Here is a 27,481-nt window from a genome sequence, read left to right on the forward strand (position 1 = left end):
CTAAAAAATATGTTCATTTAAGCAGGTAGTCACCATTGAGACCAGGGTATTCTTCACAAGGGAGACCTGCATACACATACACACTATTTCAAAATAAATTACAAAACAATTAAAATACATCACAAGACAAATATTCAAGAAAAATGACATTCAAGACGAAGGTCCCCAATCAATATTTGTAATTGCCCGTGCTGCACCAGAACATCCAACTGAAATGCTTTAAAACTAAAAGCGGATTTACCTAGTTCGGTGGAGACCTTAAGAAAAATCATGAATGGTGATGATTGAGAAAGTAACAGAGGCAACAACAAAACATGCTATGTGCAAGGAATATGGGACAAAAATACGAAACTTTTGAGTACTTTAATTCACTAAGTACATTTATAATAATGTAAAACCGATATTTGACATTCTGTACTGTCTCCTCACATGAAACATTGAGTCAAATCCAAAATGCTGGAGTAAAAAAACATTTTATATTCACTGTCCAAATACATGAGGGAAGTGTACGTATATATGCAGTGAGTGAGTTGTGGACATATCACACATTTGTAATAAAGTTATAATAGGTGTCACGAACGTTATATTGAATGGACCAAGGCACAGTGCGTAGCGTTCCACTCGTTTAATTTAAGAAACTCACCAAAATACAGAAGGAACATGCCGCTATGCAGTGCTCACAAGCAACAATACATAAACAAGATCCCACAAAAACCCAGTGGGAAAAGGCTGCCTAAATATGATCCCCAATCAGAGACAACGATAGACAGCTGCCTCTGATTGGGATCCATACCAGGCCAACAGAAATGAAAAAAACTAGACTACCCACCCTAGTCACACCCTGACCTAACCAAAATAGAGAATAAAAAGGATCTAAGGTCAGGGTGACATTAGGTTCATAACCTCAAACAACTATTGTATTGTTAATGTTTATGGGGCTTGTAATTAATGGTGTGAACAAGGGTGACAAAGATGAAGATTCAGTCACAGATAATATTTCTTGCCAATAGAGAAGGAATGTATCTTTCAACAGCTGCAATTCAACACTGTCTCCTTTTATGGACAGAATGGAATGAATGAGTTGTTGAAAAACTCAAGACTCATCAGGCACTAATAACAACCTCGTCCACGGGCTAATTGCTACCACATAAGTATGGGTTCAACAGAAAGCCGACTGGTGGACACGACTATCAACTGACTGACTCCTACAAAACCACATTAGTCATCAGTCGCCAACAGGCCTCCCAGCGTAATTGGAGGTATGAAGTATTCCATTCATCCAGATGACTAATTTGAAAGGCAAGTCTAACCTTAATTAGATTTACATGACCATTGGGTAAAAGATCTGAAGCCTTGTGGTTTAAGGTTGAGCCCTGACCAAGAGGGATTCCAGAGGCATGACTAGGTCGAGGCTCCTGGGTGGTGTGGTTGTGTGGGCGGTGAGGGTTGCATGTTGTATAGGGGGATAACCATAAAAGAAGCTGTCACTGGTGAATCACTGGAAGGAGATCTTCACAGATTTGCTACAGTATATTTTCAAGGTTGGAAGTTGGACCATTTTGGAAAAACCTTGGATTGTGAGTAATATAAAAATGCTTTGTCGCCCTGTTTGCAAAAACAGAATAAAAATGTAATATTAATTTTAATCAGGAGTTACAATACTTACATTCCAATATGTACAATTATACAACATGATATACAGTATATTACACGTCTAAGGCGGTAATTTCTGTTGGTACATGGACCCTGACGCAAGGGAGGATAGGACTATTCTCTAGCCACTTGTTGTACTTGGTCACTGTTGTGTACAGGTCTGGTCGTAATGCACCCCTCGCCCCAACTGACGATTCCAAAGAGGAACATCCAATTTTCCACTTCACACTGTCACGAATCCCTTTTGGCCCGACAGTCTAGGGGGGGGGGGGATGGTAATGAGACCCGTATCAACTCATGCAATTTATAATAGTGACAAAGTAAAAGTGTGAACGAAATAACCACGACAACTGAAAGCTACCATCAAACTCAGGATTTATTAATAAAACACAGTAATGGGGGGGGGGGGGGGGGAGAGCAGGAAAAGGGGCTGAGCTGGACCCAAGGAAAGAAATAAGTATTCAAAAACACCGAAGCTAGACTAGCCTATTTCAACAGCTAACTAACCAAAAATACAGTGGGTGGTCCGCCCAGTTCTAACTAGGGTATTTAACAAAGTTTACCTACGGGTAGTGTATGCCCATGGGCAACTAGTCTTGGTTCCCCCTTTTCCCACCAGCAAACAAACAACATAACCAAAAACAATACTCACAGGTGATGACAAAGTGCTATGGCAGTGCTCAAACAAAAGAGAGATTGAGCTCTAGCGCAAACAACTGACAGGGTTTTTAAACCAAGGGAAAGGAACTGTGATTGGGTAGGAAACAGGAGAAGGTGTGTCTTCTGATTGATGATTGATTGGTGACTGATTGGGGAGTGATGATTTTCACCTGTGAGGGGAGAAGGAGATAAAAGAAACACACACAGGATACACACACAGGATACTTGTATCTGTAACACACACCATGGGCCCTCTGGAATCACCCTGTGGAGAAAAGAAGAATACTATTGTAATATACAGAATATTTCTCATGGAGAAAGACTGTCCTGATATCGTCTTTACATGTCTGTGTTTTCAATAACTTTGAATGCCGTTATTTTCCAAATACATATTAACTGCTGAATAAAAATGGTCATCTCAAGTCACTCCTGCGTATCATATCTTGCACGCACGCATCTTGACTCCAGTCCGGTTTTCCAGCACATAACATGTTTTCTGTGCTCATGTTTCCTTAGTACTCATGGGCCAAAACATTCACCTTTGCCTCCTGGTACTGTGAATTGTACCATAAACCTTAATGAAGAGAGGACACACATGCTGTATAACAAAGCACTCAACAGGTAAGGAAAAATATAAATATTGCATTGGCATGAAAACTAGTGAATTTATCATTGGAAGGGAATGGGAATAGATATCAAGTGATTGTTTGATACATTTAATTAAGAGGTCTGGGTCGTATTTAAAAAGTGTCTCAGACTCAGTTGCCTTTTAGATTATAATAAATGGACCGGAAGGACCTGATCGTAGATCAACACCTATTCTGGGGTGGCAGGTAGCTGAGAAGTTAGAGAAGCAGGCCATGCAACTGGAGAATGGCTGGTTGCCAGTTCAAATCCCAACTCAGATGGGAAAATCTTGTGCCATTGTGTGCCCTTGTGCATGGCACTTAACCACCTTCAAGTGCTAAACTGTGGCTAACCCATTGCTTCTCGCCCATTGGGTTGTGAGCACAAAGACACATTTCTGTTCTCTGTAAGATAATGGACAATAAGGCATATAGCCTCTGAATCCTAGATCAGCACTCCTCTCTGAGATACTTTATGAATACCTTGCCCTGGTTCTGTATGTTGTAGACGATCCTTCTCTTTGCTGTAAACAGCTATCTCACAGCAGGATCTCGTGTCAATGGCCTGGCGTGCCTGGGGTAGACAGACAGTCCTCACAGAGCTGCTCTCCTCTGTACACTGACCATCTATAGCCTTTAGCTTCAGTAGGGTTGTATGGAAAACATAAATTAACCACTCTGATCCACATTATTATGATTAGTCTCAAATCCCATGACACATGCACTAACGTTTTACTCTTGACCTTCACACAGCATACAAACAAAAAAATCAATACCAGTGAGATTAGAATTTAATAGCCTGGTGGGTCCCTCCAATGACCAGAGGAGTTGGCAAGACAGCACAAACCAATTTGGAACCAGGCTAGGAATGTTTTATTGCCTGGCTGAAGCGACAGACTCTGGCTGACTCCAGAGTCTGGGAATCCGCTTTGATGTTATCGCCACGATGCGTCGATAATGAAGGGGGCTGTGCTTTTACGAGTTCGTTCTCCTCTGTGTCTCTTTCAATCTCTCAGCATTACAAGGAAAACCGTCTTCATACTGTAGGGGAGAGTGAAATAAGTTGTGCCAAAGGGTTAGTTGAGCCCCCCCTTGTTTTTAGTAAACCATACACAAAATGAATCATGTGACCAAATATTTAGGAAGAGGTCATCACAAAGTCAAATTAATTTGTGTTATAGGTTTCATGATGCTTGAAACCAAAGTAGACCATTTTAAGATGGTTTTGTACATCTCTATAAACTACAATACGAGGTCCTAAACCTAGCATGAAAGTGCATCCTCATAGCTGCGTGGGCTAATATAGTTAAAATGGTTGCTTTGGGTAAATTGTGCCATTTGGCTAATCAATATACCCCAAACAATGATGATTATATTTAGTCAGTTTTATGAATAATATGCATAGTATTTTGAAGACACTTTGTATATGTGTGATTAGTCAATTTCAAATTATGAAAAATGTCTTCATCAGGTGGGTTCGCCCCCATCTTGTAACGGCGTTCTTCGTTTGTTGAAGGAGAGTCGGACCAAAATGCAGCGTGGTGGTTAATCATGATAGTTTAATGAGAAAAATGACGATACATGAAATAACTATACAAATACGAAAACAACAAACGGAACGTGAAACCTAACTACAGCATATCTGGTGAAACTACACAGAGACAGGAACAATCACCCACGAAAGACAAAGCGAAACTCAGGCTACCTAAATACGGTTCCCAATCAGAGGCAACGAGAATCACCTGACTACTGATTGAGAACCGCCTCAGGCAGCCAAGCCTATACAACACCCCTAATCAACCACAATCCCAATGCCTACAAAAAAAACCAATACGACAACACAATAACCCATGTCACACCCTGGCCTGAACAAATAATTAAAGAAAACACAAAATACTAAGACCAAGGCGTGACAGAACCCCCCCCCCCCCCCCAAGGTGCAGACTCCCGGACGCACCTCAAAACCATAGGGAGGGTCCGGGTGGGCGTCTGTCCATGGTGGCGGCTCCGGCTCGGGACGTGGACCCCACTCCATAAATGTCATAGTTCCTCCCCTTCGCGTCCTGGGATAATCCACCCTCGCCGCCGACCATGGCCTAATAGTCCTCACCCAGAACCCCACAGAACTGAGGAGCAGCTCGTGACTGAGGGGCATCTCGGGACTGAGGGACAGCTCGGGACTGAGGGGCAGCTCGGGACTGAGGCAGCTCGGGACTGAGGGGCAGCCCGGAACTGAGGGGCAGCCCGGAACTGAGGGGAAGCCCAGTACTGAGAGGAAGCCCAGTACTGAGAGGAAGCCCAGTACTGAGATGAAGCTCAGGTAGGTAGTAGGCTCCGGTAGATCCTGGCTGGCTGGCGGATCTGGAAGATTCAGGTTGACTAGCAGATCTGGAAGATTCTGGTTGACTAGCAGATCTGGAAGATTCTGGTTGACTGGCGGATCTAGCTGCTCTATGCAGACTGACAGCTCTGACTGCTCCATGCAGGCTGACAGCTCCTTGCAGACTGGCAGCTCCTTGCAGACTGGCAGCTCCTTGCAGACTGACAGCTCCCTGCATACTGGCAGCTCCTTGCAGACTGACAGCTCTGGCTGCTTCATGCAGACTGACAGCTCTGACTGCTCCATGCAGGCTGACAGCTCCTTGCAGACTGGCAGCTCCTTGCAGACTGACAGCTCCTTGCAGACTGACAGCTCCCTGCAGACTGACAGCTCCCTGCAGACTGGCAGCTCCTTGCAGACTGACAGCTCTGACTGCTCCATGCAGGCTGACAGCTCCTTGCAGACTGGCAGCTCCTTGCAGACTGGCAGCTCCTTGCAGACTGGCAGCTCCTTGCAGACTGACAGCTCTGGCTGCTCCATGCAGACTGACAGCTCTGGCTGCTCCATGCAGACTGACAGCTCTGGCTGCTCCATGCAGACTGACAGCTCAGGCTGCTCCATGCAGACTGACAGCTCAGGCTGTTCCATGCAGACTGACAGCTCAGGCTGCTCCATGCAGGCTGGCAGCTCCAGCTGCTCCATGCAGACTGACAGCTCTGGCTGCTCCATGCAGGCTGGCAGCTCTGTCTGCGCTAAACAGGCGGGAGACTCCGGCAGCGCTGTAGAGGAGAAAGGCTCTGGCTGCGCTAAACAGGCGGGAGACTCCAGCAGCGCAGGAGAGGAGAAAAGCGCTGGCTGCGCTGAACAGGCGGAAGACTCCGGCAGCGCAGGAGAGGAGAAAGGCTCTAGCTGCGCTAAACAGGCGGGAGACTCCGGCAGCGCAGGAGAGGAGAAAAGCGCTGGCTGCGCTGGACTGGCGAGAGACTCCGGCAGCGCAGGAGAGGCGAGGCGCACTGTAGGCCTGATGCGTGGTGCTGGAACTGGTGGTACTGGATCGAGGACACGCACAGGAAGCCTGGTGCGGGGAGCTGCTACCGGAGGGCTGGAGTGTGGAGGTGGCACAGGATGGGCTAGACCGTGAAGGCGTACTGGAGATCTTGAGAGCAGTGTTGGCACAGGACGTGCAAGGCTAGGGATGTGCACAGGAGGCCTGGTGCGTGAGGCTGGCACCAACTTCACCAGCCGACTAACACGCACCTCAGGACGAGTATGGAGCGCTAACTCAGGTGCCATCAAATCCCCAACACGTTCCGTCGGGCGAATTCTATGCAAAAAGCACCAACACAGCAACTCCCTCATTTCTCTCTCCTCCAATTTCCCCATTAACTCCTTCACAGTCTCTGTTTCGCTCACCTCCAACACCGGCTCTGGTTCTGGTCTCCTCCTTGGCTCTTCACGATAAACAGGGAGAGTTGGCTCAGGTCTATCTCCTGCCTCAGCCACTCTCCCTCTGAGCCCCCCCCCCCAATACATTTTTGGGGCTGCTTTTCGGGCTTCGCTCTGCGCCGCCGTGTCTTTCTTTTCTCCAACTCCATTCGCCTATAGCCTTCTTCGCACTGCTCTAGCGAATCCCATGCGGGCTCAGGCATTCTCTCTGGGTCTGCCGCCCACCTGTCGATTTCTTCCCACGTCGTATACTCCGTGCCATTGCTGTCCATAACGTCCTCCTTTCGCTGCTGCCTGTTAACACGCTGCTCGGTCCGAGTGTGGTGGGTGATTCTGTAACGGCGTTCTTCGTTTGTTGAAGGAGAGTCGGACCGAAATGCAGCGTGGTGGTTAATCATGATAGTTTAATGAGAAAAATGACGATACATGAAATAACTATACAAATACGAAAACAACAAACGGAACGTGAAACCTAACTACAGCCTATCTGGTGAAACTACTGTTGATGAATAGGTATATGAGAAACGAGACCAAGTCGAGACGCTGGACAAGGCGGATACGGTATAGTAAAGGCCGTTTATTCAAGAGTAATGATATCTGGCAATTACGTGCACGGCTCCTTTCGTCAAGTTCTCATGCGAACCATTGGAAAAAGAATGAGGCCGGTCACAATCATACAGTTCATTTTATACATTGAAATGACGTAGGTAGATTCTAGTAGTCCTGGCTTTCTGATAGGTTGCTTGCAGATGATAGACAGTCTCCTCCAGCCTGGTGTCAGTATCCCATTGGTTCTCGACGGAGTTCTTTGTCTTCGGAGCTCATCCAGAAGGGGAGGGGCTGCGTGTGTGTGCGTTCCTGTCTTGGCAAGTCTGTGTGTCTTTTCAGTGAGTGCGTGTGTGAGAGATTCTGTATGGCCCTTCCATGTTTTACTGTGAAAATACGTTGCTATGTGTTGTCACAGTTATAGCAATGCAATAGCAGTAAGCTGGTCATTTGCATAGGAAAATAGCACTTCATTACACTACACAGAGACAGGAACAATCACCCACGAAAGACAAAGCGAAACTCAGGCTACCTAAATACGGTTCCCAATCAGAGGCAACGAGAATCACCTGACTACTGATTGAGAACCGCCTCAGGCAGCCAAGCCTATACAACACCCCTAATCAACCACAATCCCAATGCCTACAAAAAAAACAATACGACAACACAATAACCCATGTCACACCCTGGCCTGAACAAATAATTAAAGAAAACACAAAATACTAAGACCAAGGCGTGACACATCTAGGCCACAATTGAAGCGTTTCTTCCCAGGCGTAATGCAAGGCTTTATCGCTGGGATTTGAGGTTACACCAGGGCCTGAGAACTGGCGCCTGTCATCAATGTCTATTTTCTTTAATTTAATAAATAAATTTGACAGTAAACCTCCAAAATGTCATTCATATGAACCTTTTTCATTTCCATATGTTCTAGGAAGCTAAGTGTTTATTTCCTGGGCTTCAGGAATGAGAAAGGGATATAGGTGAACAAATGCTGTGGTCAAGGCTACGACGGCACCAGCACGAAGAGTGGAGCTTACTAAGGTGTTCAAAAGCGAATATCAGACCGAGAGACTAATGCTTCTTAGGTAGTTCTTTATGAGTTTTAGTTTAGGAAGTGAAGGTTATTTATAATAAGGGTTACAAAATCGGACCTCTCTGAAAGGAAAATGGATGGCCCTCCCTTCAGGAAAATATATTTTGCCTAAACCCTCCCTTGAATGCTTGAAATAAAAGTGACCCTCCCCTATACCCAACATAATAATTAAAACATAAGGTGGATAGCAGTGAACATTTCTACCATTTACTCTCACTTCTTGGACAGACCAGAGACCTAGATCTGCAGTTTTAGAAACTGATCTTTATCCTGTAAGCATTCTCACAGGAATTTTTATAGCACACAGGACTGCGGGCGAGAAGGTTGTGGGTTCATAGACCACCGTGGACAAGAGTAGGGGTCAAAATATCTACTTAATGCACCTGAGCTCAATTTCGAGTCTCATAGCAAAGGGTCTGAATACTTCTGTAAATAAGGTATTTATGTTTTTGACTTGTAATATATTTGCAAGAAATTCTAAAAACCTATTTTCGCTGTGTCTTTATGGGGTATTGTGTGTAGATGAGTATATATTTTTTTCATCCATTTTAGAATAAGGCTCTAACGCAACAAAATGTGGAAAACGTCAAGGGGTCTGAATACTTTCTGAATGCACTGCATAGAAAGGTTTGGAAAACACACATACTGTACACCTACACATTAACACACAAACAGTACAACCTCCATATAATTCATAACGTGGACTGTGAAGAGACACAAAGGTACAGACAGACACATGCATACGCATACATTGTGACATTGTTGTATGGTGATATTAAAAATGTTGTACTGTAGATATGTAGTGGTGTAATAAGGTTATATGATGTACTTTTTTATATTTTGTTGTATATGTAATGTAAGTGCTTTAATATGTTTGGACCCTAGGAATGGGGATCCCTAATAAATACAAATACAAATATCATGGGCCTAATAGTACTATAGAGTTCTTTTTACTTACACACAATATAGCTGGGTCACCACATCCTGCCCCTAGGGATCCATGGCCCTGTAACGCCCCAACCCAACACACCCAACTCGGCTTTAGGATCTGAGTGAAACATTCATTGTTTTCAGGTGTGTTAGCCCAAGGCCAGAGTGACCACAGTACACCGGACCCACACGGCCAGGACTGAGCAGCCCAGTAGCAAGTAATTGCCTAAACAGGTGTCTCCTCTGACGTATGCATGTTTTCAATACAGACTCCCTTTGTCGTACAGTATTCCATATAAGGCATCCAGCCAGACCTTTTGAAAGTTGCACAGTATACCCTTAATCTTAAAACAAATCTAGTGATACTGTACATAACTTGACATTTCTTCCAAACAGTGTGGGAGGATAACCAACCTTGCAATGAATGGCAATGCATTTATTTGCCACTATAAATGCTAGGTTACACCGTTTCTTCTGATAACAGTCTCCAGTATCAACATTTTCAAGCAAACAAAAACAGGGAGAAGGGAGAACCTGTAGACATACTTAGATAAAAGTACATACTCTTTGTCAGAATTCAGCCAGCCTTCACAAGACCACAACATATGCAAATATGTCCTCTTTTCTGCTTTACACCTCCAGCAGAATACAACTTCTGAGTGCATGATATTCAGTTTCACTGGCATTAGGTACGTTCCATGGATGGTCTTTTATGTCTGAGATTCTGTGAACATGACTGGGCATTTTAACATATCTGGATCCATTCAGCATTATCAATAAAGTCTCCCAGGTCTTTCTCACACATTGGGAAAAGCCTCTATCAACCCTTGACACAGTTTGGAAATCATCTTTGGAGGTTTGTCAGACTGCCTTAAAATAACATCTGGCTTGTCCAGTGTTTGCTGGACAGAGAGAATAAAGTGTTGTATCTGCAAAACTTCACCTCACCTCTGTCACAGACTGGTCTTCCCTGGCTGCCTGACCCTGTTGAGGCCCCTGTCACCATCGAATCCGCCAAAATTTAGGCATGACAAAGAATTACCTTGGTGTACATTTATACATTATATAGGTGGTTCAGGTGCTTATACACCTGCATTGCTTGCTGTTTGGGGTTTTAGGCTGGGTTTCTGTACAGCACTTTGAAATATCAGCTGATGTAAGAAGGGCTATATAAATACATTTGATTTGATTATGCAATAATATAATCAATGGTTCAATAACTGAAATTACCATTATTCCCAGATCCCAGACTGTAGCTTTAAGTTTAAACTGCGGTACTGTTGGTCTACTCATCAATTCAGGATTAAACCCTGTATCATTCATTGAATACACTGCAAAATTCACCTGAACTCCATAGACTGGTCTTACCTGGCTGTCTGGCCCTGCTGGGACCCCTGTCACCATCTGATTCCGCTAAAACATGATGAGCATAGTGGGATGTCTGCGGGACCTACGATCCTGACAGAGATCATTGCGGACAAAAATTGCCCCCCCCCTCCATCCCTCTTTACCGTCCCCAGTGAAAGTTGCGCCCCTGAATTTAGATAGTTCCTTACCTAACTCACAGTATTTGCCACCATAATCATCTGCGCATAGGCAGAATATGGGTTCTAACAGACAGTGAGGGCACAGAGGTGTCACAGGGAAAGCAGAAGTCACCTAGAAACAGTAACGAATGAAAAACAAGAGAGTGATAAGCTCTGAGTACATGTGATGAAGATATACTTGATTTGTTTTTGTTGCATTTTCGGTGGCAAAGAGCTTGATTGAGCTTGATGTACCTGATCTTCTTTGATAGGGAAAATCAAACCCCCCACCCATGGACAGCACCCTCGCCACAAAATAATTTCCCGTAGCCACAGGGCAGGGTTGATAGTTCTCTGAATAAATGGGCACCTCATGCATTTTACAATTGTACCTGTGGATGCCACTGAGAGTCCCTGTTGTACTACTAATAAGCAAAGCCATTATGAGAAGGAATAAAACACAGCTAACCAGCATAAAACACAGCTAACCAGCAACCACATAAACTATTGACTGCATCATATTAAATATAAGTTTGTATTTTAAGTATCAGTCTATCAAAATGTATTGATAATAATTAGTCTACATTGTGCAGTGTTGTTATAGAGGAAAGGTAAACCACATCTAATTAATTATTTATAATGTATAATTCGTAGGCCTGTTATTCGTACATGCTGTTACAGGTTGCTGGCTGTAGATGAGCTGATTCATCAGGTGTTTAGGTAAATTGTCAAGGAATTACGTCAGTCAATTCACATTAAAGATGTGAACTAAAACAAATATGTACATTTTTATCCCGGAAGTCGCCATGCCTGGATTCTGCTTAGTTCAATTCCTCCAGACTGTGCGTCGCGAAGGCTCAGGACAACTGGAGGAGGATGTGACGGATGAGGGAGACTATCCACGAGGAAGACGACGCACGAGCGACCGACGGACGAATCAGTATTCAGGCGCTTCAGGCGAAGCAAACAGGTGGCTGCCTAGTACAACATGGGTAACGCTGACTCCAAACTCAACTTCAGGAAAGCTGTGATACGACTAACAACCAAAACACAGGTTTGTTAACATAATAACGCTCTTTTGTATAGGCCAATGCAGCATTTAAATATTTATGAACAGTTCTGTTTTTCAAGATAAAAATAGCAATTCAAGTGGGCCAGATGGTAGTCTGCCTACAAGTTGTATTTGACACACATGGATGAGTGACATGGATGATTGCGTGCTAGAGAAATACAGTAGTAGTTACCATCAGTCCAAAAGCAGAGTTTACTGATTAAATGTAAACTTTTAATTAAAATGTAGGACTAGGATAATTATATTTTGTTATTGGCTATAAACTGACAATTCGATTTAATTGTAGGGTACTGTTATAAATACTGCGAATTTGTGTCATCAAATAGTGGACTCATAATATCGGCAACAATGTATCTATGTTGTAATCAAATGTAACATTGTATTCATACTTCTGTAGTTATAATAAACACAACCAAGAGCCTCATATCAGGTGCAGACAGTCGTTCTAAGGTGTATCCTATTCACAGAGCTATGATGAGATGTGAATATGAATCAATCATTTTCCTGCTTTATTCTTCCTTGATTTAAAAAAAAGAAGATAGAATGAAGGTAGCCTAGAAACCATTTCCAGCTACATTTATGATGACATGGTTGTTGAATGAATCATAACACTCAGGCAATGTGGCTGATTTAAGGTGGGATGAAAGACATTCAAGTTAGTTGAATAAGCATTAGTCTAAAGTGCACTGTTTAGGTGACATTTACTCCGTCATCAAGGCAAAACAAGTAGCTGAATATATTGTCTGTACAACAAAACAAAATTACATTTCATCATATGTGTTCTTCATTGGGGCGGCAGGTAGTCTAGTGGTTAGAGCGTTGTACTAGTAGCCGAAAGGTTGCAAGATCAAATCCCCGAGCTGACAAGTTAAAAATCTGTTGTTCTGACCCTGAACAAGGCAGTTAACCCACTGTTCCTAGGCTGTCATTGAAAATAAGAATGTGTTCTTCACTGACCTGCCTAGTTAAATATAGGTAAAATAAAAAATTGGATGGTTTCCTGGGCACAGATCTTAGTCCTGGACTAAAAAGCAATGCTCAATGAAGAATCTCCATCAAAAGTGATTTTTAGTCCATGACTAAGTTTATTATGTTTATATTTATCTGCTCTGCTCCTGAAGGCTACAGCCAAGCAGGTTTCTGAATTAATAATGTATGAGTTAATAGAGAAGGGAAATGGCAGCATCCCAACCGTCTGTGCTCATCAATGAGAGCACACTCACATGATGTAGAGTGGAGTGACGTCTGGGACTGGGTTTAGATGGGGCCTGGCTCTGTGTGTCTGAGAGTGGAGTGACGTCTGGTTCTATCTGTGCGATGGTGTGCAGAATGGAGATCGTTTCCTCTGACTCACTGTTCTGGTCAGAGCGTCAGACTGCAACAGTGCATTGCTAGCTACTGGCCATCATGGGGAATATAAAGGATACGAAGACCTGAATTTGTGGTCGCAACGCTGTCACCATTACCACCACATGGGAGCATAGACTGCAGTGTGCAGACTGAGGAGGCTCTTTTTACCATGCTCACATGGTGGGAAATGTCTACAGAATTCAATGTACGTATCTCAGAGCATCGTAGCACCACTAGGTGCAAAAACTCGACTTGCCCAGTTGTGGCCCACTTTTTGGAAGCAAACCACTCAATTTCATCTCTGCGTTATATTGGCATTGAACATCCTCCCTAGGAGAGGGGGTGACCTTGATAATTTATTGTTAAAATGAGAGGCTGCCTGGATCTTTAATTTAAAGACCCTTGCTCCCTTCGGTCTCAACGTAGACTTTGATCTGAAGCCATTCTTGTGATTATTGTGACTTTGCCATTGTAATTGTTTATAAGCTTAAGTAGTCTAAAATGAATCTATGATCGTATGCTATCTATTTGTTTTTTTGTATGCTGTTTGTATGCTATTTGAATATTTGAGAATTAACCAATGATATTAGGCCACACTTGGCCATGATCACAGACACCTGTGACACTATAAAAACGAGTCATTCCGCAGTGTTTGTGATTATACCCTGATGAAGACAGCTTGGCTGTCGAAACGTTGGTCATTAAGTTTTTTGCATCTGAGCTCCTAGAGTGTGTGGCTCTCCTTTATTTTCAAGGGAAATGTCTACAGAACAGACGAAAGAAAAAGTTGCACTCATTTATTTTTCTTGCTGTGGATTTATTTGACTAATATTTTGGCTACAGAGCCTTCATCAGATAGGGTTTTGGGATGGGGAATATATCTAATCCCTGTTTGTTGCCTCATCTCCCCCAGCCTGTGGAGACTACAGACGATGCTTTCTGGGACCAGTTCTGGGCGGATACTGCCACGACCGTCCAGGATGTGTTCGCTCTGGTGCCGGCAGCGGAGATACGAGCTGTCAGGGAGGAATCTCCCTCCAATCTAGCAACCCTCTGCTACAAGGTAATGTAGGGTAGGATACAGTACATCCTCTGTGTGTATGTGTATTTAACCTTTATTTTTTCTACCTTGGATACAATTGGTGTAATAGGAATGCAAGACGGTATACAGTAACAGTAAATTCTATGGCAAAAATCAGAACACGAACCAGACCACTCTTTGGTTATTTAAAAACCTGCTGTATGTAAAATATGGTGTGCTATAGCTTGGAAGATAAATAAATGGGACTCAGGATGACAACATAATGATGTTTGTTTCCAACATTAGGGCCGTTTTCCTAAATAAGTTCAATCCGCCTCGTGTTTTGTTTCCTTGCCACGATACTAATGAGTATTGCAATACTTGCATTGTCCCGGCCCTAGTAACAGGTGTATTCTGAGTGTGTTAAGTGCTGCTGTACTGCAGTATCCGGCAGGTGTTCCACCTGGGTTTGCTTCCAATATGTCTCTAGTTGTTTTTAAATTGTGTGTTTCATCCTTTTCTGTATTTAAGCAGATTCTATTGGGTACCTTGGATACATATGGTGTTAAAGGAATGCTAGTGTTTGTTGCAGCAAACACCATTGTAAATGGAATTGTATGCCTGTGTTGAGCCTCAAGGGTCTACTGTATAAGCCCTCAAATGGAAACGCTTACATAAGCAAGAAATGAAACAGTGTGTGAGAGGGTGTGTTGTATTTGACTAACTGTACATGTTCATGTGTTCATTCCAGGCGGTGGAGAAGCTAGTCCAGGCGGCTGAATCTGGTTGTCCCTCAGAGAAGGAAAGACAGATAGTCCTGAACTGCACCCGTCTGCTCACACGTATTCTACCATACATCTTTGAGGATGCAGACTGGAGAGGGTTCTTCTGGTCTAACGTGCCTGGAGCTCGGGTGAGAATACTGTACTACTCATCAACGGCACCATCCAATATAGATAAAAAATGCTGTGTCCCAGAAGTGTTCTGTGCTATCCTAGCCCATTGGACATGTAACCCTTTGAAGTTGTGATTTCATTATATATGCAATTTGCATATCAGTTTATCAGTGGTCAGGGTCATTTTAATTAGGTGAGACTCACTTCGGTGTTTCTTTATTATTTGGGAATTAAGAGGGATGCATTCTCTATCGCATGCTGCCAAGGATGCCAGTCTCGCTCTCCACTTGTCTTTAGCACCTCAGACTCAGTGACCACTTGCAGGGAGAAGCTGTGTGGCGGGAGAAGGGCAAGGGAGAAAGAGGAAGGAGCATTGGGCTAGTTGCATTAGAAGGGCTGGGAGATGAGGAAGTGTTGGACGGGCAAGGAGGCATGGCTGAGTCAAATTAATGAAGTGGCTCAGCCATACGCTCCTTGTCAGTAACAACCACATCATCAGCATTAAGGGACATGGGCAGCTGTGAGGAGGAGGGTTTATTCTCCAGGTCTTTCATTGTTTTCCAGAACTTCTTGGGGTTCGACCCACAGAGAGAGAACTCCTTAACCTCTTGAGTGTAGGGGGCAGTATTTTGATGTTTGGATGAAAAACGTACCCAAATGAAACTGCCTATTTCTCAGGCCCAGAATCTAGAATATGCATATAATTGTCAGATTAGGATAGAAAACACTCTAAAGTTTCCAAAACTGTCAAAATATTGTGTGTGAGTATAACAGAACTGGTATTGCAGGTGAATACCTGAGGTAAATCCAACCAGGAAGTGCTGTTTTTCCTGAAACCTCTCTGTTCCATTGCATGCCTTCCCTCCCATTTAAAGGGATATCAACCAGATTCCTTTTCCTATAGCTTCCACATGGTGTGAAGTCTTTAGACATAGTTTCAGGCTTTTATTCTGAAAAATTAGCGAGAAAGATCACATCGCGTCATTGGATGGCTGGGTGCCAGCAGAGTTTTGCATGCGTGAGCAGCATGGAGCTGACATTTTCTCTCACTCCTATTGAAAAAGCTACGGTCCAGTTGAAATATTATCGATTATTTATTGTAAAAACAACCTGAGGATTGATTATAAAAAACGTTTGACATGGTTCTACGAACTTTACGGATACTATTTGGAATTTTCGTCTGCCCCGTCGTGACGGCTCGCGCCTGTGGATTTCTGACCATAATACGCCAACCAAATGGAGGTTTTTGGATTTAAAGAGTCTTTATGGAACAAAAGGAAAATGTATTGTGTAACTGGGAGTCTTGTGAGTGCAAACATCCGAAGATCATCAAAGGTAAGCAATTCATTTTATTGCTTTTCTGACTTTCGTGACCAATCTACTTTGCTGCTAGCTGTTTGTAATGTTTTGTCTACTGAGAGCTATCTTCACATAAATGCTTGCATAGCTTTCGCCGAAAAGCTTTTTTGAAATGCCAGGTGGATTAACAACAAGCTAAGCTGTGTTTTGCTATATTGCACTTGTGATTTCATGAAAATTTGAATTTGGCGCTCTGCAATTCAGCAGATGTTGACTAAAATGATCCCGCTAACGGGATGGGTGCATTAAGAAATTGAGGTATCTACTGTAACTTTGGTTTTCTAGATAGCCTGAGTGCACTTATTTCTCCTGAACAACAGCCAGTTAGCCTGGGTATGCGTGTGCCGAGCCTTTCGCCAAATAGTGTTCTTGAGGTGGAGTAACTCTGAAAGATCACAAGAACTTCGAGGGGTGCTAGACCCCTACTTGTTTTATATTGGAATACAAGAGGCTTAATGATGTCTGCTCTGTAACAATACAAATCTTGAGTTCATATGCATGACATATTATGCATAAACAGACTTATTTGTACCCCTTTTTCTCCCCATTTCGTGATCTCCAATTGGTAGTTACAGTCTTGTCCCATCGCTGCAACTCCCCTACAGACTTGGGAGAGGCAAAGGTCGAGAGCCATGTGTATGGTTTCCTAGAAACAACTAACCATTTGGCTCAACTTACCCCACTCTCCCCTACTTGTTACAGATCATTGGATAGAATAGGTTTGTCTTATGGTGAAAAGGATGCTGGTGATTTTGCACGAAACATGCACTGTGGGCTTGGAGAATAGACAGACAGACAGAGGAAGAAAATTCTTCCCAAGACTCAGCTCCCTTTTCAGTTTTCTAAGGAACATATTTTCTTCTTGAATTTGTGAGTGAGCGCCCCACTCTCATACTGACTGTCCCCCACTACTGCAGCCGCTGCTGTGCTGTCTGGTGGAAACTGCATGTATTCAAGTTTTCAAAGCTCTGACCAGCCAGCACTGATCTCTTGGCTACATAGCTGATGCACGCTGGACTGTCCATAAATCACGGTACTCCATTCTGCTTGTTTGTTTTATCTGTTGGCCCCGTTGCCTAGTCTACGCCATTTTACCTGCTGTTGTTGTGCTAGCTGATTAGCTGTTGTCTCACCTACTGTTTTAGCTAGCTTTCCCAATTCAACACCTGTGATTACTGTATGCCTCGCTGTATGTCTCTCTCAAATGTCAATATGCCTTGTATACTGTTGTTCAGGTTAGTTATCATTGTTTTAGTTCACAATGGAGCCCCTAGTTCCACTCTTCATACCCCTGATAACTCCTTTGTCCCACCTCCCACACATGCGGTGACCTCACCCATTACTACCAGCATGTCCAGAGATACAACCTCTCTCATCATCACCCAGTGCCTGGGCTTACCTCCGCTGTACCCGCACCCCACCATACCCCTGTCTGCGCATTATGCCCTGAATATATTCTACCATGCCCAGAAACCTGCTCCTCTTATTCTCTGTCCCCAACGCTCTAGGCGACCAGTTTTGATAGCCTTTAGCCGCACCCTCATACTTCTCCTTCTCTGTTCCGCGGGTGATGTGGAGGTAAACCCAGGCCCTGCATGTCCCCAGGCACCCTCATTTGTTGACTTCTGTGTTCGAAAAAGCCTTGGTTTCATGCATGTCAACATCAGAAGCCTCCTCCCTAAGTTTGTCTTACTCACTGCTTTAGCACACTCTGCTAACCCTGATGTCCTTGCTGTGTCTGAATCCTGGCTCAGGAAGGCCACCAAAAATTCAGAGATTTCCATACCCAACTATAACATCTTCCGTCAAGATAGAACTGCCAAAGGGGGAGGAGTTGCAGTTTACTGCAGAGATGGCCTGCAAAGTAATGTCATACTTTCCAGGTCCATACCCAAACAGTTCGAACTACTAATTTTGAAAATTACTCTCTCCAGAAATAAGTCTCTCACGGTTGCCGCCTGCTACCGACCCCCCTCAGCTCCCAGCTGTGCCCTGGACACCATTTGTGAATTGATCGCCCCCCATCTAGCTTCAGAGTTTGTTCTGTTAGGTGACCTAAACTGGGATATGCTTAACACCCCGCCAGTCCTACAATCTAAGCTAGATGCCCTCAATCTCACACAAATCATCAAGGAACCCACCAGGTACAACCCTAACTCTGTAAACAAGGGCACCCTCATAGACGTCATCCTGACCAACTGGCCCTCCAAATACACCTCCGCTGTCTTCAACCAGGATCTCAGCGATCACTGCCTCATTGCCTGTATCCGCTACGGAGCCGCAGTCAAACGACCACCCCTCATCACTGTCAAACGCTCCCTAAAACACTTCTGTGAGCAGGCCTTTCTAATCGACCTGGCCCGGGTATCCTGGAAGGACATTGACCTCATCCCGTCAGTTGAAGATGCCTGGTCATTCTTTAAAAGTAACTTCCTCACCATTTTAGATAAGCATGCTCCGTTCAAAAAATGCAGAACTAAGAACAGATACAGCCCTTGGTTCACCCCAGACCTGACTGCCCTCGACCAGCACAAAAACATCCTGTGGCGGACTGCAATAGCATCGAATAGTCCCCGTGATATGCAACTGTTCAGGGAAGTCCGGAACCAATACACGCAGTCAGTCAGGAAAGCTAAGGCCAGCTTCTTCAGGCAGAAGTTGGCATCCTGTAGCTCCAACTCCAAAAAGTTCTGGGACACTGTGAAGTCCATGGAGAACAAGAGCACCTCCTCCCAGCTGCCCACTGCACTGAGGCTAGGTAACACGGTCACCACTGATAAATCCATGATTATCGAAAACTTCAATAAGCATTTCTCAACGGCTGGCCATGCCTTCCGCCTGGCTACTTCAACCTCGGCCAACAGCTCCGCCCCCCCCGCAGCTCCTCGCCCAAGCCTCTCCAGGTTCTCCTTTACCCAAATCCAGATAGCAGATGTTCTGAAAGAGCTGCAAAACCTGGACCCGTACAAATCAGCTGGGCTTGACAATCTGGACCCTCTATTTCTGAAACTATCTGCCACCATTGTCGCAACCCCTATTACCAGCCTGTTCAACCTCTCTTTCATCTCGTCTGAGATCCCCAAGGATTGGAAAGCTGCCGCAGTCATCCCCCTCTTCAAAGGGGGAGACACCCTGGACCCAAACTGTTACAGACCTATATCCATCCTGCCCTGCCTATCTAAGGTCTTCGAAAGCCAAGTCAACAAACAGGTCACTGACCATCTCGAATCCCACCGTACCTTCTCCGCTGTGCAATCTGGTTTCCGAGCCGGTCATGGGTGCACCTCAGCCACACTCAAGGTACTAAACGACATCATAACCGCCATCGATAAAAGACAGTACTGTGCAGCCGTCTTCATCGACCTCGCCAAGGCTTTCGACTCTGTCAATCACCATATTCTTATCGGCAGACTCAGTAGCCTCGGTTTTTCGGATGACTGCCTTGCCTGGTTCACCAATTACTTTGCAGACAGAGTTCAGTGTGTCAAATCGGAGGGCATGCTGTCCGGTCCTCTGGCAGTCTCTATGGGGGTGCCACAGGGTTCAATTCTCGGGCCGACTCTTTTCTCTGTGTATATCAATGATGTTGCTCTTGCTGCGGGCGATTCCCTGATCCACCTCTACGCAGACGACACCATTCTATATACTTTCGGCCCGTCTTTGGACACTGTGCTATCTAACCTCCAAACAAGCTTCAATGCCATATACAACACTCCTTCCGTGGCCTCCAACTGCTCTTAAACGCTAGTAAAACCAAATGCATGCTTTTCAACCGGTCGCTGCCTGCACCTGCATGCCCGACTAGCATCACCACCCTGGATGGTTCCGACCTAGAATATGTGGACGTCTATAAGTACCTAGGTGTCTGGCTAGACTGCAAACTCTCCTTCCAGACTCATATCAAACATCTCCAATCGAAAATCAAATCAAGAGTCGGCTTTCTATTCCGCAACAAAGCCTCCTTCACTCAAGCCGCCAAGCTTACCCTAGTAAAACTGACTATCCTACCGATCCTCGACTTCGGCGATGTCATCTACAAAATGGCTTCCAACACTCTACTCAGCAAACTGGATGCAGTCTATCACAGTGCCATCCGTTTTGTCACTAAAGCACCTTATACTACCCACCACTGCGACTTGTATGCTCTAGTCGGCTGGCCCTCGCTACATATTCGTCGCCAGACCCACTGGCTCCAGGTCATCTACAAGTCTATGCTAGGTAAAGCTCCGCCTTATCTCAGCTCACTGGTCACGATGGCAACACCCATCCGTAGCACGCGCTCCAGCAGGTGTATCTCACTGATCATCCCTAAAGCCAACACCTCATTTGGCCGCCTTTCGTTCCAGTACTCTGCTGCCTGTGACTGGAACGAATTGCAAAAATCGCTGAAGTTGGAGACTTTTATCTCCCTCACCAACTTCAAACATCAGCTATCTGAGCAGCTAACCGATCGCTGCAGCTGTACATAGTCTATTGGTAAATAGCCCACCCTTTTCACCTACCTCATCCCCGTACTGTTTTTATTTATTTACTTTTCTGCTCTTCTGCACACCAATATCTCTACCTGTACATGACCATCTGATCTTTTATCACTCCAGTGTTAATCTGCAAAATTGTAATTATTTGCCTACCTCCTCATGCCTTTTGCACACATTGTATATAGACCCCCCCTTCGTTTTCTACTGTGTTATTGACTTGTTAATTGTTTACTCCATGTGTAACTCTTTGTTGTATGCTCACACTGCTATGCTTTATCTTGGCCAGGTCGCAGTTGCAAATGAGAACTTGTTCTCAACTAGCCTACCTGGTTAAATAAAGGTGAAATAAAAAATAAAATAAAAATTGTAGGATGAGCCCAAGCTGGGTTGTGTTCATTTGGACACACCGTAGCAAAATGTTTAACATCTTTGTGTAACGCAAAATAAAATGTGCATTTCTTATTAGACAAGATCAGGTAGTACCTAGGGCTGTTGCGATGACCATATTACCATCACACCGGCGGTCATTAAGGCTGTCAAATTCCACATGACCGTTTAGTCATAGTAATTAGGCTTCTCCAAGCTCTGATGCTGCTTGCTAACTTGCTGGTACTCAGCACTCTATTGTCCCTATAATCACTCTACCATCAATGCAAATGTATCGAAACTCTAATCAAACACTTCATGAGAGCCCATGAGCTCATGTTGCGCAACATTTCTATATGCTATGCAATTGCAGGAGAAAACAGAGTGATGGGATCCTGTTCTTTTTAATAGAGGCCATCAGCTTTCTATAGGCTAGGCCTACTATATTTATTTCTCAACTTCCCTAATATTTAGCACATTGGTTATATTTACCACAGGATTATAGCCTACCTGGCTGGCATGAAAATAAACCATGGGGAAAAGCATTCGCTATTTAAGTGCATAGATGACATGTATTTTTCCCGCTGCCCCTGTTTCGATACAGGTGCATGATAATGGTCCATTCTAAATCAAAACAAATGTCACACATATATTATTTAGTATATGTAAAGATAAGATTAAATCAAGAATAGTCTGATGGGTGACAATATTGGCCTATCAAGTATGAATGATATATTATCACTTGTGAATCATGCCCAGCATAAGAAATAATGCCTTTTTTGCGACTTTTTCGAATCATAGTCGCACACCCCATGTAGCCTAGCCTATACAATGTTTGTTTTTTTACACGTTAATTTCATATAAAGCAATAAAGTCATATGTGCTCAGTTTTAGGCCGATTTTAAGCAGAATACAAAATACAAAAACAATTAGAAACATCTAAAGTGCTCAATTCTGTTTATTTTCCTGAACAAACAGCTCTGTCATAATTCACTCACATTCACTCTCACACACCTCTCCATCAGGCTTGGGGCTTGCTATCAACACGAGATGCACCTCCCATTCCTACTCTCTCTCCATCTCTTAAAAAAAAACAAATAGATTAAAAGCTGATCAATCACTTTCAATTTGAGGATTGATATTTCTTTCTAATAAGTTGTCGTCAAAATTCTTGATATTGTGATTTTTTTTCTGAAAAGGGTCGTAAGGGAGATAAAGAACAGAATACGTAAAAAATAGAGTTGTGGTTGATTATTATTCCATTTGAAAAAAATCCAGAATTTTGCTTTTGTGATCCGTATTTTAGAGTTTTAGAGTTTAATACGGCAATGCTGACAAATTGCACTCAGTGCTTTGAGCAGTGCTCTCCATAGACAGACTGGGAAGAGCAGTGTTGAGCACCCTATTAAATCCAAGGTTAGCAGAGTCAAAGTTGAGTAAAATGCCACTCACCTTGATGCTTTCAGGGCTTGCCACAGTCTTCCCTAACTTCAGTCAATGTGATCTACCTCTGCTTTGGGAACTGTTCTGACATTCTCATATGCTTTGCGGATTCCAAGTGACTTAATTGTTTTGCACGGTCGTTAGCTGTTATTTTTGTTGGCAAATTAGATTGATTTCTGTTCATTGTACTGCCTGTCAGCCATCAACAATCACCCATCCTCTACGCATGTGAATAAGCTGACAGGCCAGGGGGGAAAAAACGTTGTTGACTTGTGGTTTGATTGGGCCATTTTCCACGGTAACAGTGCAGTAATTGGTCAAAATTACTAACCCGCTTTGATTGGACCCTTTTATGCTCTAAAAGTGCGGGAATTGGTCAAAATGGCGAGGTCTTGCATAATATGCGCTGATTGGTTGATTTTGCATTGAATAATGCGATCGTGGAATCCTGGAGGGACTGCTATATGTTTTAAAAAGGTTTGTATCACAACTAAAGTGGCCAAATAATTAATCTGCTTTGCAAGGAGTGTAGAGCCTAACCTGCATACATAATCAGCGCATGAGTTTCAAGTTTGGGGAAGATCATTTTCACCATAAAAATGCACCTTTTTTAATAAAAATATTACATGTATAATTGCATTTGCGGTCACTTTTGATAATGGTGTTTTCCGCTAATGGAACATTTGCGCTTATAGCCGTCGTAACTACGCTTATAATGTGAAGAAATGGCCTAATAGTTTATCAACGTTTTAAACTAAACGTTCTGATCTGATGCGTCAGCCACATTGTGTAAAAAGGTTTTTGTTGTTGCTAGTGCTTGTATTAATTTGGGATCTTTTGCATCCCACAATTGTCCCAGACTATGTTTGGAATATTTATTTCTTGCAGAGAATACAATAGGTCGACTTTCGTACTATGGAGGATAGTAGATGTATTTTTGCTGTTCGTTAAGCCTACTCCTCTTGTTGGCTGACGACAAGTAAATGTGGACAGATCTTCCAATATCTTCAATATGCACCTCAGAATTGGACAAGGTCGCACGCAGTTGCGTCCCCGATGTGGCTCTCTTCACTTGTAGCCTGTGAGAAAGACCCAATCACATGATGGATAGCCATGTGAGTGAGAAGGGATTCGGCTTGCTCAACACTCAGGGAGAAGGGCACAAAGGCCACTGGCCACAAAAGGCATGGATTTATTTTAGGGTGCATTACAGCCAAACAAAGGGGATGCCTCCTTGAAATTCTAGGCATTATCTAGTGCTTGTCAAATTGTAAATGAGTAACTGATGTAGTGTGTACAGCGTGTGCAAAAAACAAAGCAGAGCTCATGCCTTTTTCAATAAACTTTTTTAAAATCATCATTCGTCGCATCATACAGCCTTACAATGTATTAAAAATCAAAACATATAACCCAATGTTTGTAGAACTAAAGTTACATTAATAACTCTAAATTAAGCATATAGGAATACATATTTATTTGTTAACCGCTCAATACATAATAGCATCATGTTGCGCCCTCATCGTTTGTTCAATTGTTTTCTTCATACTATACAATAATGCTACAGATTTCTAAGCAAATCTGGTCTGCTAAAGGAACTAGTGTAGCCCACAGCCATATGGCATAGCCAGATCAGGACCTAACATAAAGTCAAATCAGAGTATGCTATTCTGTTCTTCTGAAATAGACTATATTTTCCTCATATCATGCTCCTTTAAACCTGTTTAAAATAAATAATGGATTTATTGTGAAGGTGTAGGCTATATTACATGGATTTATTATACTTTTTTAAAAAGTAGATGTTCCAAAGATCTGCATCAGTGGCTTATAGGCTACCTGTGGAAGCCAGGAGACGCTAAATGTGTTTATGTCCATTACCGTGAGACCCACAGTTATTTGCTTGACTCTCACCAGCTGACGGAATGTCGTGACCGCTATAGCCCTAGTAGAACCTCCCCGTTACAGTCCATCTTCTTCCAGGGTTTTTCGCCTTATGAACACGGACCTGGTGTTGAGTCAGGTCACTGTCCCAGGCAGAGAACTCTTTTGAGGTGGGGCTTTCCTTCTCCCTCCATGTCTGCTAATTGTTGGACCAGCTGGGTCTCCTGTAACCTGGCCTGTAGAGCATCTCAGCCTGCCTGAACACTGTTCCTATTGTGTCGCTCTCCCCCATCCCTCCCTCCTGGCCAGTGGTTGAATTGGGTAGGTATTGGATAGCCTTTAATTAAAATGAGAGGCTGGATGGGTGAATGCCAAACTCTTATGGGAGTCGGTGTGAATGCGGAACGGTTGTAGCAATCGGTGAGGCATTCTCTACTACAGACTGAACTGGTTGGGGTACTATGTTTTTCCCGATAGCTTCAAGGACCCAGGCAGTCACAAACAGTCAGGCAGTTAAGGTGAAAGTGGCCTGAAGACCTGCTAAGTATTTGGAAAGGGTAGTACCATGGTCTCGAAACACAATTGAGTTTGATATGTTTTTGTCATGCTCGTTATTGATAATCCTTAACCCATTTTATACTACAATGTAAGATACAGTACCAGTCAAAAGTTTGGACACCTACGCATTCAAAGGGTTTTCTTTTGTTTTTACTATTTTCTACATGGTAAAATAATAGTAAAGAAAGTCAAACTTAGAAATAACACATGGAATCATGTAGTAGCCAAAAGTGTTAAACAGATCAAAATATATTTTTATATTTGAGATTTTTCAAAGTAACCCTCTTTGCCTTGATGGCAGCTTTGCACACTCTTGGCATTCTCTCAACCAGCTTCACCTGGAATGCTTTTCCAACAGTCTTGAAGGAATTCCCACATGTGCTAAGCACTTGTTGATTGCTTTTCCTTCACTCTGCGGTTCAACTCATCTCAAACCATCGCAATTGGGTTGAGGTCAGGTGATTGTGGAGGCCAGGTCATCTGATGCAGCACTCCATCACTCTCCTTCTTGGTCAAATAGCCCTTACACAGTCTGGAGGTGTTGAGTCATTGTCCTGTTGAAAAACAAATGATATTCCCACTAAGCGCAAACCAGATGGGATGGGGTATCGCTGCAGAATGCTGTAGTAGCCATGCTGGTTAAGTGTACCTTGCATTCCACCTACTCTGCATCTCACAAAGCCATGACGGTTGGAACCCAAAATCTAAAATTTGGAATCATCTGACCAAAGGACAGATTTTCACCGGTCTGTTGTCCATTTCTCATGTTTCTTGGCCCAAGCAAGTCTCTTCTTATTATTGGTGACCTTTAGTCGTGGTTTCTTTGCAGCAGTTCGACCATGAAGGCCTGATTTACGCAGTCTCCTCTGAACAGTTGATGTTGAGATGTGTCTTACTTGAACTCTGTGAAGCATTTATTTGGGATAATGAACTTATCCTCTGCAGCAGAGGTAAGTTTGGGTCATCCTTTCCTGTGGCGGTTCTCACGAGAGCCAGTTTCATCATAGCACTTGATGGTTTTTGTGACTGCACTTGAAGAAACTTTCAAAGTTCTTGAAATGTTTCAAATTGACTGACCTCATGTCTTAAAGTAATGATGGAATGTCGTTTCTCTTCGCTTATTTCAGCTGTTCTTGCTATAATATGGACTTGGTCTTTTACCAGATAGCCCTATCTTCTGTCGTCCACCCCTACCTTGTCACAACACAACTGATTGGCTCAAAAGCATTAATTCCACAAATGAACTTTTTCTCCCCAATTTCGTGGTATCCAATTGTTAGTAGTTACTGTCTTGTCTCATCGCTACAACTCATGAAGCTTGTTGAGAGAATGCCAAGAGTGTGCAAAGCTGTCATCAAGGCAAAGGGTGGCTAAGGTTATATCCTTCCTGTTTGGCCCTGTCCGTGGTGTCCTTGGATGGGGCCACAGTGTCTCCTGACCCCTCCTGTCTCAGCCTCCAGTATTTATGCTGCAGTAGTTTGTGTCGGGGGGCTAGGGTCAGTTTTTATATCTGGAGTACTTCTCCTGTCCTATTCAGTGTCCTGTGTGAATTTAAGTATGCTCTCTCTAATTCTCTCTTTCTCTCTCTCTCAGAGGACCTGAGCCCTAGGACCATGCCTCAGGACTACCTGACATGATGACTCCTTGCTGTCCCCAGTCCACCTGGCCGTGCTGCTGCTCCAGTTTCAACTGTTCTGCCTGTGATTATTATTATTTGACCATGCTGGTCATTTATGAACATTTGAACATCTTGGCCATGTTCTGTTATAATCTCCACCCGGCACAGCCAGAAGAGGACTGGCCACCCCACATAGCCTGGTTCCTCTCTAGGTTTCTTCCTAGGTTTTGGCCTTTCTAGGGAGTTTTTCCTAGCCACCGTGCTTCTACACCTGCATTGCTTGCTGTTTGGGGTTTTAGGCTGGGTTTCTGTACAGCACTTTGAGATATCAGCTGAAGTACGAAGGGCTATATAAATAAATTAGATTTGATTTTGATTTGATTTGATTTACTTTGAAGAATCTCAAATGAAATAAATGTTGATTTGTTTAACACTTTTTTGTTACTACATGATTCCATGTGTTATTTCATAGTTTTGATGTCTTCACTATTATTCTACAATGTAGAAAATAGTAAAAATTAAGAAAAAACCCTGGAATGAGTAGGTGTGTCCAAACTTTTGACTGGTACTGTATACATGCACTATTAGTATCTAAAATACGTGTTCTTTCCTGTGGCCGAACTCTTTGTCTGTTTCCTA

The 27,481-nt window shown here is 43.5% G+C and overlaps 1 protein-coding gene across 4 annotated transcripts in view; it reads left to right on the top strand.

Moving 5' to 3' along the window:
• The first annotated feature begins 11,593 nt into the window (after positions 1 to 11,593).
• The window catches only part of LOC109899935 (protein HID1), a 28,265-nt gene continuing 12,377 nt past the window's right edge, over positions 11,594 to 27,481 (top strand). For 2 of the 4 annotated variants that reach the window (XM_020495590.2, XM_020495591.2), the window contains exons 1-3: positions 11,597 to 11,857; positions 14,139 to 14,288; positions 14,998 to 15,159. In XM_020495590.2, coding sequence (XP_020351179.1) covers positions 11,792 to 11,857; positions 14,139 to 14,288; positions 14,998 to 15,159 — 378 coding nt within the window. In that variant the 5' untranslated portion in view covers positions 11,597 to 11,791. Of the gene's footprint in view, positions 11,858 to 14,138; positions 14,289 to 14,997; positions 15,160 to 27,481 lie in introns of all 4 variants that reach the window. The other 2 variants (XM_031835385.1, XR_004211582.1) reach the window with 2 other exon arrangements.

This window comes from Oncorhynchus kisutch, linkage group LG11 (assembly GCF_002021735.2).
Source record: "Oncorhynchus kisutch isolate 150728-3 linkage group LG11, Okis_V2, whole genome shotgun sequence".
NCBI lineage: Eukaryota > Metazoa > Chordata > Actinopteri > Salmoniformes > Salmonidae > Oncorhynchus > Oncorhynchus kisutch.